The 13,072-nt window shown below is 36.7% G+C and overlaps 1 protein-coding gene across 1 annotated transcript; it reads right to left on the reverse strand.

Annotated features, from left to right (window-relative positions):
* Positions 1–627: 627 nt before the first annotated feature.
* LOC125652083 (sushi, von Willebrand factor type A, EGF and pentraxin domain-containing protein 1-like) lies at positions 628–12,738 on the reverse strand. The gene is made up of 26 exons (XM_048881050.2): positions 12,603–12,738; positions 12,215–12,410; positions 12,002–12,127; positions 11,657–11,783; positions 10,811–10,932; positions 10,530–10,712; positions 10,268–10,453; positions 9,930–10,184; positions 9,540–9,737; positions 9,240–9,443; positions 8,348–8,529; positions 7,911–8,199; positions 7,579–7,740; positions 7,334–7,495; positions 6,968–7,172; positions 6,667–6,827; positions 6,400–6,576; positions 6,075–6,305; positions 5,815–5,985; positions 5,519–5,722; positions 4,160–4,423; positions 3,747–3,929; positions 3,463–3,642; positions 3,292–3,379; positions 3,104–3,202; positions 628–3,014 (listed from the first exon to the last, which is right to left on the reverse strand). The coding sequence occupies exons 1-26, from the start codon at positions 12,675–12,677 to the stop codon at positions 2,909–2,911; spliced, it is 4,536 nt and encodes a 1,511-aa protein (XP_048737007.2). The 5' UTR covers positions 12,678–12,738; the 3' UTR covers positions 628–2,908.
* Between the last annotated feature and the right edge of the window lie 334 nt (positions 12,739–13,072).

Here is a 13,072-nt window from a genome sequence, read left to right on the forward strand (position 1 = left end):
ATTGTCACTAACGGTTTTTTTTTACTGTTGAGTTACATTGATACGCACAAACAGACCGTTTGGAAGCTCACTGATATAGTGAAAGACTGGTTCTGGGAAGATAACCCCCAAAACCAACCTACTTGGTGTGGAAAGTTGAAGTTCCACCCAAAGTCAGACTTCCGGGGTACAGACTCACTTCGAGGCAGGGGAAGAAAGGCTGGTTCTGCATTTATCTTCTTCACGGGAAAACCTTCATTCTAGACACAGGGCGTTGCCTTTGGGAAAGATTGATATGGAATGGGTCTACCTCACTGTAGACACACATCTCTGGGGTGGAAGTCTCACTTTAGGACCAGACTTCCGGGGAGGTAGCTTGACGTGGGAGACTAGATCTATTAGGGGTGTTCCTCTATGGGAAAGTCTCATCTACAGCCAACTTAGTGGAGCGTGTATCACAATGGGATATGCCTCACTCTTTAGACTAGCAACCAGATATTCTACTGCCGAGGTCCAGGTATAAAGCCACTCGCCTCGCATTCTTCATACATACAGTATAATTACATTAATTCACACTTCAAAATACTTATATGTTCATCCAAAACTCAACTACTTCAATTAATATCAAACTCAACAAAAACAAAAAGAAATACTTCGAATTTTTATTGTATTCAAACTCGTCTTCAGAACATTTTCAACGAAATTAATTTTCTGTCTGATCAAATAATACAATGTACTAAAGCAAAATACTTATCTGAAAGTAACTAAAAGGTTAATCGCATAACAACTTGATAACTTCAATATGATGAAGATCTTTAAATAGTATTTAAACTACATCATTGTTCATTTAACGTGGGTCATTCAGTAAGACGCTGATACTGCGTGTCATTTTGGCTCTCTGTCAGGTTATTTGGAAAATGTTAATGATCATATTCGTGAAATGTCGTGTTTCCTTAAATAGTGATTAAGATCAGACGAGGGGGTGCCAAACAAATCGCCATATTTTCTATCATATTCACAACCGATTGGAAGTGCTAAGTACCGGTTTATGGCATTTAAATAGGTGTTCACATTCAAAGTATTCTACAACGGAAGGTCATAATTCATTTCATTTTAGATCCGACACTAAGCGCTAGTACGATCAAGGACACTTCCGGGTGTAATTTGTAATAAAGTATTGTATTAGATTCTCAGTTATGTTCCAAAAAATCAACCTTTTGATCGTCCAACTTTACTGATCGTTTTGAAAATATTTCAATGATGAGATCGAACATGCAAAGTGAAATTGATATACTATATATATGAGCTAATGCATATATGTACAAAGTCCTAGCAACTTATTTATAATGCTTTATAATGCATGTATGTACAAAGTCCTAACAACTCATTTATAATGCGTTATAATGCATGTATGTACATAATCTTAACAACTTATTTATAATGCGTTATAATGCATGTATGTACAAAGTCCTAACAACTTATTTATAATGCTTTATAATGCATGAATGTACAAAGTCCTAACAACTTATTTATAATGCTTTATAATGCATGTATGTACAAAGTCCTAACAACTCATTTATAATGCGCTATAATGTATGTATGTACAAAGTCCTAACAACTTATTTATAATGCATGTATGTACAAAGTCCTAACAACTTATTTATAATGCGTTATAATGCATGTATGTACACAATCTTAACAACTTATTTATAATGCGTTATAATATATGCATGTACAAAGTCCTAACAACTTATTTATAATGCGTTATAACGCATAAGCACCGTTCCTTAGAAGGACATGTAAGAATCCTTTTTTAGATGTATTGCAATCTATGCACGTAAATAAAATCAATATATAGATAGATAGATAGATAGATAGTTAGATAGATAGTTAGATAGATAGATAGATAGATAGATAGATAGATAGATAGATAGATAGATAGATACAGATAGATAGATAGATAGTTAGATAGATAGATAGTTAGATAGATAGATAGATAGATAGATAGATAGATAGATACAGATAGATACATAGATAGATAGATAGATAGTTAGATAGATAGATAGATAGATAGATAGATAGATAGTTAGATAGATAGATAGACAGATACTATGATAGAAACTTTGATACACTGATTATTACGGGCGAATACTTAATTTTCGGCTTGATATGCATTTTTGCACGTCGGTCTGATATGTGATATGGATTTTTGGACGGGTCTTATTGGCTATTGTGACGTCACCGGTATCACGGTGCAGTGCAGAACCTGCATAATCATTACAAAGTATATGATATATATTTCTCACATTATCACTAGTGTGAGATCGACTTTACTCATGTGAGACATACATGTGCGATTTTCTGTCTTACACTGCTGCGACGTAATTTGATTGTGACGTAATACATTTTCTATGATTTACGTTACCCGGTGAAAATTTATGTTAAGCGGTGAAGTAAAAACAATATTGTGTTTTTTGTTTAAATTTTAATGTAGTATAACTTTCTGGTGAACAACCTTGGGTTTTTTAGTTTACACAATGTAAACTATTTTCGGGTAGGCTCTTTCTGTCTATCTAATTAGTTTTTGCATCGAAGTTTAAATGAGGATTTTGATAATTTAGAATTTTCTCAAAGCTCCTAAATCTATGCACTAAACTGTAGGTAAAATGTGAGAAAAATAATCCTTCATTATTTACTCGTGTGGGATAAGGAAATTCCACCTCTGGAACAAGATTCGCTGTCTAGGACTCGGCAAAGCCTCGTCCTAGACTGCGAATGTTGTCCCCTCGGTGGAATTTCCCTGTCCCACACTCTTACTAATGAAGTGTAACTCGTACTTTGTAACTGTTTACAATTTATCAAGTTCTTTCTACAAGTTAAAAGTTCTACAACTATCAATTTGTACACAGAAAAGTGAAGATGGTTTCTGCTACTTTTCTAAATAGATCACATCTATATCATCATTTTCTTTACTGTCTTTTATTGTCGATGGGATTGATTGTTTTGAGGGACTTTCCCATGTCCGTGACAATTGCCTAAAAAGAACAGAACACACAATCAAAAACCTCAAATTCAAAATTATCCAAGTGGTAAGACATTCTATGGCATGCGTGCGGTTACTTACACACGGTCAAAGGAAGTTTTTGAAACAAATTTCCGCTCCCTAGATTGTATGTTCAATATGGAAGATGACACCATGTCTTTCTTTTTGTTGGACTGATGTCTGCAAAGAATTACGAGCATTTAAAAGGTTGAATACTATTTCATTCAAACACTCATATTTTTCAGTCAATAAACAAGTAAAATACTTACAAATATCGTCTAAAAACGATGGTAGATATTACAACAATGGTCAGTACCAGAACTGATATCAAAACACCAGCAATTATTGGAATGGATTCTGAAAATGAAATAAAAACAACATTTTTATTTGTCAAACATACTGAGGTCCACGGTTTTGTGTCGCATGTTCTAAGAGTTTACCATTAGCACTGGTATCCACTTTGACAGAGCACTCAGTCACACTCCGAGACTCTCTCCCAGGAGTGGTTGTTCCATCCGGGCATTCCTTACAAGAAAGCTGCCCGGATCGATCTTGGTAAGTCCCAAAGTCACACACGAGGCATTCGTTATCTCTAAAATAACGCCCAGGAGCACACGGAACTGTAAAAGAAAAAAAACATCCGATTGTTTCTGCTGTAACAAAAATAAATATAGATCCGTATGAAAATATGAATAGATATTAAAACCATTCTATAATTACGTACTGCAGTAAAATTTCATCTGGACCATTCCTGTTGGACAAGACACTGTACCATCAGCTGAGGCGCTGTCTGGGTCAATTTTATATATGCTTCCTTGTATATCAACATCAAGTGTTTGATTCATAGCCATTAATTGTATATCATTCACTGCTGCATACAATAACGTGTAACAGGTTTCTGTTCCATCTGAAATTGTATTGACAAAATCATGATGAATATGACATTGGGCGATGACATCCTGAGAGATGCATTTTTGGGGTAGAATAAAACTTTCCTATTCCGCTCAGTATCAATTTTTCTCTTTCTTTCTCTATCTTATCATTTGGAGCTTATTTTCCAATCGCATCTAACTTTTCTACGTATTAGGAATGTTTTTAAAAATAGTTTAGAAAAGTAAGCATTAACGTAAAACTCACGGACGGCAGGATCACATGACAGAGACACATCAACTCCCGCGTTGCTCGTCACAGTAGACCTCTTTTGTCGTTGATTGCATTCTGTGACTGTTACTCTGTCCAGGAAGCAGACTCCAGTGGAAACACATTCAATGTTGTTGAGTCCAAGTTGAACTGCCTCGGGTATGAATTTATGTGTATCTTTGTATTTGATTGAGGTGTCACACTCTAAGTCTTTATAAGATGCCACATACGATACTTGCAACTTTTTACTATCTTTTATTTCTAGAAATAAGGAAATATTTCACCAATTAAGATTATACATCTTCTTATTTTTCACTATGTAAAAGTAAATCCTGAAATCATATTAAATGACTGTTGTTCTTGTAATTGATGAACTGATATACACCTATTCGAATCATCTAGCAACTTCTTATGATTGATTGAATATTGTTTAACGTCCCTCTCGAGAATATTTCACTCATATGGAGACGTCACCACTGCCAGTGAAGGGCTGCAAAATTTAGGCCTATGCTCGGCACTTATGACCGTTGAGCAAGGAGGGATCTTTATCGTGCCACACCTGATGTGACACGAGACCTCGTTTTTTTGCGGTATCATCCGAAGGACCGCCCCATTTAGTCGCCTCTTACGACAAGCAAGGGGTACTGATGACCTATTCTAACCCGGATCCCCATGGGACGCAACCTCTTATGAAAAGTTCTGATATATTCCGAAAGTAATAATGAATATTCGTTATAAAAAGGAATTTCAGCACGATATAACTGGTTCTAATATACTTGAAACAACCTACAATTGGGTCAAATGCTGTCTGACATGTTTCTTACCGATTGTTAGGCCGTTCTTGGCACGCTGATTTTGACTACGGATATTTCCGTTTACCTGATCAGGATATAGGGCTCACGGTGGGTGTGACCGGTCGACAGGGGGTGCTTACTCCTCCTAGGCACCTCTGGTGTGTCAAGGGGTCCGTGTTTGCCCAACTATCTATATTGTATTGCTTATAGGAGTTATGAGATTGATCACTGTTCGTTATCTTCACCTTTCATCAATAAGAACCAGTTTACGGTACAAACGACAACGATCATGACAAGTGAGTCCCGGTTTAAAATATTGTACTAATTTTCAAGTATTATTCTGGTTTTGAAGTAATGTATCGGTATAACAAAACGGTTAGAATATATCATTGAGGGTCATTTCAGTTTTCCTATGGTAAGTTCATTCCAGAGGCTTTCTCTCGGGGAACTGGAATCCTGCTGATTCCTTCAATGATTTACCTTAACTGTAACTGTTTGGCTACTATTCTAAGAAAGAGAAGTGAATAGACAAAGTAATTTAGAATTGATTAATTTTGCAAACCTGAGCAAGAAGGCATTTTCCTATCTGGATTGTCATCTGTCTGAAAATCCCACAGATAGAACGTGTCGATTCCACATAAATAATAGGGTTTGATTTCGTGATCGAAGTCATATCCAGCAGCACAGTCTATAGTGCAGTTTATATTATCGCTGTCGTTTGTGCATGTCCATATTACGTTGTCAAGTCGCTCTAATGAACTGCATTCTATTTTTAAAGAAAACAATGGTTCATGTTAAATATATAACAAGAATGGCTTGATATTTGAACAGAATAATGATGTTTGCAATTAATCTTACCTGGGCATTTTGTTTCGTTGCATATCTGACTTTCTGTGCTGTTATCTGGACAGTCCAGTCCCCCGTTGTCAGGAGCTGGGTCGTTACAAATTCTAGATCTTTGTTGTGTTCCATTCCCACACGTTACTGAACAGGACGACCACTCACCCCAGTCTCCCCATGACCCATCAACTGAAAAAGGTCACGCGTCAAAATATGTTTTATTTTATTGACAGACATATTTATCATCACTTGTTCGATTTCGCCACTGTGATACAAACCCATTGCTATTTCACATAATTCTCCTTTATATCCGTATTGACATTGACATGTATAGTTTGCAGCGCCATCTACACAGGTTGCATTGTTTTCACATGCGTGGTCAATGCAATCGTCTATGTTCTCTTCACAGTTGTCTCCATAAAACCCAAAATAACAATGACATTCGTGTCCCCCAAGTAGATCGATACAATCTCCGTTCAAGCAGGGATTGGAGAGGCAGTCGTTAACATCTATAATTATATGGATTAATTACCCCACGTATGTACAATAGATATATCAGGTAAGGTAACATAGCAAAGGGAAACAAATAATGAAAATAAGTACCGTCACATTCACTCGGTGCTTGTTTGAAAACATTGTCATTAGACGCAAGTTCAAATGCTTTCCAGCTAACCAAGTCTCCCAATTCACCAGTGTTACATTTTTGGGATTTGTTCATAATCAATGTAAAAGTGGTTGAATTCATATTCCATATGTTTAATCCAGAGACGGTTCCCCGACCTTTAAAACAATGATATAAATGCATGTTATTTTAAGGAACATCGATATGATTCCTAGATTTTTGTGAATTTATTTTTGTCTTATGCATACCTTTCAGGGATACCGTCATATTCCCACGGAAATCTATAGCTAAGTATGATTTTGCTTCTAATCTTCCGTCCACGTACAGTTCCGTGGAGTCGGTGCCATGCTTTATCACGTATGAATGCCATCTTTCATTATCAGAAATATAGTTCGTCGTGTTTTCATATCTGAAATACGAAAGAGCAAGAGCATCATTTAATAAATTATATTACAATGGTGTGAAAGGGCCTTGATTTTTCGCGAACTGCAATGTATTCTTCTTGTATTTAACTTTTTCAAAATATAAGTTCATCAAATAAATATTTACCCTTGTTTTCCTATCTTAATTTCCGCACCAAAAGCCAGATAGAATGTCAAAGTACCAGTATTTACGTTGACTATTTCAAGTCTAAAATCGTTTCCTGTAAAGGTTTCTCTCTGAAGCCAAAATGTGATAATAGTATCGATAGAAAATGGAACAGCAACGCCAGCTGATGCTTCACTTCCAACTTCCGTCATGCGTAAGTCAAAATCTGATTGATGCAAGATGAACAACACATTCAAAAACATGATATAGAATGGTAACAGCTTACATATTTCATTAAAGATTTTCTTGAATTTAAACCGCGATGCATTTTGTGATTAGTATATGTTCTCAGCTTCAAGTGTTTGGATTATTGTATGGATCCTTTACCTTGACATTGTGTAATGCTTATTGACCCCTCCTCTGTTGTGGATTTTGACCCTGGACATGGAGTACATTGAGAGGCACCATATGAATCACTGAAGGTTCCAATCATGCAAAGAGAACACTCGGGTGTACCATTCGGGGACCAGGAGCCTGGTTCACATCCCTCTACCAAATTTACAATTGTTGATATTTATATCGGTCTTCGAACCACAACATCACGTCAATCCTCACACCAAAATATCACTAACCTTCACACTGTGAAAGGAAATGTGTCCCCGTCGTTCTAGTAGTTTGACCCAATGGACAAGACAGACAATAAGACTGTCCGGAGGAAGGTTGGTATTTTCCACGTGAGCACATTTCACACGTTTGTGTCGCTTTGTTGTAAAATGCTCCTTCCGGACATTCAACTGAAAGAAAAATAATTGTCTGAGTGGTACTTTGAAACTCAAAATTATAGATAGATAGATAGATAGATAGATACGAGTATATCGTGTATATGTAGATAGATACATAGATCTATATATCACATCACAAATTGATTATTATAGATGCATTATTCAGGAAAGAAAATTCTCACCACAAGAAGTAGTTTTGTAAGACGGTATTGTGTTTTCTGGACATTCTAACACAACATCGAGATTGTCTATGTCTGTTGCCTCCATGAGAGCGATTTGACTAATGTTGAAATCTAAAGTCCCTGTAGTTTTAGACTCAATGATGATATCTATTATTTCAGACTGATGTCGTCTAAATTGTGTGAAGGATTCATTAAAAGTTGCATCATCGAATTTTGCTGCAATATCGAAGTAGATACGTAATGTCCCGTCAATAGAACGCTTCCTGCGCGCTATTTGACCACATTTCACCTGAAACGGTACAGTAATAAAATACTTCAACACAAACATTATAGTAAAGGGAATAATAAAGTTAGTACAAATAATCAAAAAATATGATATACTAAACGGAGACATGCAATGTTACACGTCTGACTTCGATCACATATCTATGACGTACCTGTACATTTTCCACATTACAATCTTTTGCGTGAATCAAGCATGCATCCTTAAACACAGATGCCGATAGCGTTTGGATGAATTTTTCTTTGATTTTATCTTGGACTGCCAGATCTGTACAATCCCCAGTAAAATAATATGTCGCAGACATCGGGATTTTCCCCCTTCTCGGCAATCTACTTTCTACATTATACAGAAAATAATCAATATGTTAGTGTAAAAGAGAAAACTCGATTTGGCTGGGGAAAAAACGAAACAACGAAAATAGAAATTCTTCATATTTAAAAAGAACGAAACAAAGCTTCACGTTTCAAAAAATATGATTTTAAGTGTAGAAAGGTATTGAAATATTTCTCACATGAAAAGGTGAAGAAAACAATGATCAGTCTGATAAATCCTATAGAAAACGAAATTGAGAGTAGGGCCAACACGGACCCTGGAAACACCAAAGGTAGAATCAGGTGATACAGATAACGGAATGATTCATAATTATGATCAGTATGTAGAAAACACGCCAGACAACATTCATCAAAATGACAGATAGTGTTTGCAAAAAAGATTATAACGATTATAGAATGATCGAAATGCTGGCTTTATGCGAGACTATTGAAATCCTTATTACATACATTTATTTGTCGGTAGCCTGTCTCGGTTGAAAAATCAATCTTATGTAGAACATGCTCTCGCATATTGAATTAGTTGAGAGACAAAACACCATATGCGGGTTATAGCGGAACATTGCTATCGGAAGTTGACGATAGAGGAGCTGAAGTCATCTCGTTTGTCGTATAAGTTTCTTAGTTTGCCGTTAAAGTCAATGTCAAGTACATATTATAAATGATATTTTCAAATATCTCAAGTTTCTTCCACAATGATTGATTCAGCATACTAACCTGCGCAGTCTGGAAGGGGAAGAGACCCGGCTGGCAGCCACTGACCACTATCACCGCATACAAGCATATCGACAAAGCTCTGCCCAAGTTGTACGTCATATCCCGATTTACACAGCATTTGGCAAAATTTTCCACCGAGCCAATAATCACAAGCGAGAGCACCATTCTGGGGAACGTTTGGTTCTTTGATACATTTCTGGATAACTTGTAAACAGAATTCGATATTTCAGAAGCCTTGCTAAGCTGTGAGAAATTTTGATCGACTTGAAAAAAAAATCATAATTTTACAGTAATTAATACCTTGACAATAGGGTTGTCTGTCTCCCCACGTCCAATATCCGTAGTTACCACTTCCGCTCTTTTCGCAGACGACAATTTTAGACCCATTGCGCACTGATCCGGGATCACAATTAAACTCGCATTGACTCCCATACTTTGTCCCCCAAGGGCATGTAACACTTAGGAAAGGCGTAGGGTATACTACGGGACACTTCAAAACTGCAAAATGAGAAATCAAAAGTCAATTATTAAGCGCATTGTCAGTATACTTTTATCTGAAACAAAATTTGTGACATTTTTCGATTTTCCTTCTCAACAGACTGGAAATATATGCTTTTGAAAATCTAAATCATAATCATAAGTTTTGAGGAAAACACATTTTGACACTCTATTCTAGAACGCAATATATACCTTTCACAGCAATTTCAGTTTTACACGTCTGCGCTTGGTTTCCTGCGGCGTCCGTAGCTTTGTATATTATTTTATAACTTCCTGCTGGGAGTCTGTCACCTGGTGATACACTCCCCACCTTTACAACATTAACAACAGCGTCATGATTATCCAGGGCGGTAGGTTCTCTCCATGTTACCACACCAGTTGTCGAATTTCTGTCCGCAAAACCGTACACTGTGTGCATGCATCCCTGTAGTTTGGGAGGCTCGATATCTGCATTGAATTGTATGATTGCAGTGTCTAAACGTTACGTAAATACTAAACTATCTTACATTGTTTTACGTTGATAGATGTACCTGTACAAGTAGGTTCTGCTCCTCGCCACATGCCATACGCGGTGCAGACTCGAACACGTGACATACCAGGGGTGATGTCATATCCGGCAGTGCAAGCATACGTGCATATGCTGCGGAATTTGTTATCGTCGGTGCATACGTAATTCAAATTTCCAACAGGTGGTGGAAGTACCGGGCATGTTATTTCTGTAAAGTTTAGAACACATTCTACTCATATTCCGTCATTACATAACAATACTGAATTCCTCAGAAATCCACTTACTTTCGCAATGTGGAGGAATATGGTTCCAATGTCCAGTTACAAGGCACTCCAGCTGAGTATTTCCTACCAGTTGGTATCCAGGGTAACAACCGAAACGACAAGTCGCTCCATACCTGGCATCGTCACTGGGGTGACAGATGAAGTATCCATTACTAACTCGGGACGGCCAAGGACAACGTACGACTTCATCAAGAAAACAATAAATATGGCGATTTGTTAGGTACACCTTTTGATGATTAGATTATATGTGCATAGGTAACGCTATGTTGTAAATGAAATACCTGTGACAGTAATGGTAAAGGTGCATCTTGCCATATTTCCACTTCGGTCTCGAGCATAGTATCCGACAGCAGTCACACCAGAACTGAAGTAACTCCCAGATGCTTTTCCTTCCCTCGTTGGACTATTGATTTTCAATTCAAATACAATGTAACTAGTTTTTCACTGGCTCGCTCCATTCACTTTCACAAAAATATCCAATATAATCATTATCAAAATAAAAATAAAGGTCTTACATATAGTCTATCATGCTAATATTCTACTATGAACTTGCATTGGAATATATATATCGTCAACTCCCCACATTTATGTAGCAATATTCCATTATCACCTGCATATAGTGTTTATATATCTCAACTGATTCGATATGCAAGAGCTTGTTCTGGATATAGTCAGTTTTTAAATCGAGGTAAACTACTGACAAACAAATTGATGGTACAGGGATTTCAACAGTCTCGATTGAAGTCAGCATTTCGCAAATTCTATGGTCGTTATAACGATCTTGTTCGTCAATACAACCTCGCATTGGGTCAAATGCTGTCTGACGTGTTTCATACCGATTGTTAAGCCGTTCTTGGCACACTGATTTTGACTGCGGATAACTCCGTTTACCTGATCAGGATATGGGGCTCACGGCGGATGTGACCGGTCAACAGGGGATGCTTACTCCCCATAGGCACCTGATCCCACCTCTGGTGTGTCCAGGGGTCCGCGTTTGCCCAACTATCTATTTTGTATTGCTTATAGGAGTTATGAGATTGATCACTGTTCGTTATCTTCACTTTGCATATATATATATATATATATATATATATATATATATATATATACAAGTCGCATATACTGACGTGATTCCTCCATCCCGTCCATCGTTCGCTGTTGGTTCCACCCAAGTAGCAACTGTCCATGTCTGTAATTTTTCGGCAATTTTGTGTATATTCTGTGGACATCTTAAGCTTGGTGGTGTGTTATCTCCTGCAAAAATTTAAATGCATAAAATTAACGTGGTTATTGGTAACTGTCTAAAACATTTCGATTTCTTGAATTTTTCACCATCATTTTAGAAACTTTTGAGAATCAATCACATGCACAAGCTTTCGAATAACTAAGTTATACTACAATAAATTTTGCTCTTCAATTTTTTAAATTTTAGAGTAACTGTCTTGAATTTGACAGATGAAATTGAAACTAACGACGCCTTGAACACCCAAACAAGCAGCGGAAGAATCGACCGATCGCCCGAAAAATTCTGCGAAACCGGAACCATCGCTTCGGTCGTGAGAGACGTGAATTCTGCGTAGTGAGTGCCTCCTTACAATCTGAAGAACAGACACAGGATTACATCACTCATAAATATCTGAAAATATTCTCAAATGATCGATAAATGGTTATCAAATATGGCATACAAGTCAAATAGTAATCATTCCATTTCCCATCATCACATGTGACCCAAGCTTTAACTTCCTTATATGGACATATGATGTCACACGTTGATCCAGGAGGAACTTCTGAGGCAGCAGTGACGGGGATATTGTCTTTATCTGTACATCGAAGAACTCGTCCGGGCTCTAAGTCAAAAACATCGCAAGCTGTGTCTTCTGGCTTGAAAGAAAGTTTAATCACTATATTCATCATGTGCAGGTATCTGTATTTTTTAATACGCTACTTGCATCTTCTCGTTTCAAACACCCGAAATTTTGGTTGATATAAATCGCATCATAATAGAATTTTGTAATATTCCTGCTCGTTGACATAATCTGTGATACATGTAACTAACATTATTGAGGTAATTACCTTAAATCCTTTAACTATCAAAATGAATTGCATAAACAATATCCAAAAAGTGTTGATGATTAACGACCGCGCCATTCTATTTCACAATCCTTTTGCAGAGTTTTAACAGAACTGCACTTTAAGGTTTTAAAAGTATTAAACTTCCTCTTTCTTTCTTTCCAGGTAAAAAGATGACGACGTTTATATATATAGAACACTGTCAATGTCTTTTAAATTGTATAAACTAAATCAATTGATTTTCCAACTCTTTAGTTGGATTATTAACATATTGCAATACATGTACAACATACATAGTATGATTGTATCCGTCTTGGAAATTTGAACAAGAATCAAGTAGCGTGCAAACTGCGTGCGATATTTTTCTAATGAATTACTGTTTTGAGATCTTCTATTGGTAATTTCAAAATGTAAAGATTATAAAGCAACAAAGCTGTCGAAAAGTTAATACAAGAAATATTAACAATTTACAT

Source organism: Ostrea edulis, chromosome 5, assembly GCF_947568905.1.
Source record: "Ostrea edulis chromosome 5, xbOstEdul1.1, whole genome shotgun sequence".
Lineage (NCBI taxonomy): Eukaryota > Metazoa > Mollusca > Bivalvia > Ostreida > Ostreidae > Ostrea > Ostrea edulis.

Coding starts and splice junctions, on each gene's coding strand:
- LOC125652083 (XM_048881050.2), bottom strand. CDS start 12,677: ATGGCGCGGTCGTTAATCATCAACACTTTTTGGATATTGTTTATGCAA. Junction 6,828..6,967: donor ATTAAGATAGGAAAACAAGG/GTAAATATTTAT, acceptor TTCGTATTTCAG/ATATGAAAACACGACGAACT. Junction 5,723..5,814: donor CAACGAAACAAAATGCCCAG/GTAAGATTAATT, acceptor CTTTAAAAATAG/AATGCAGTTCATTAGAGCGA.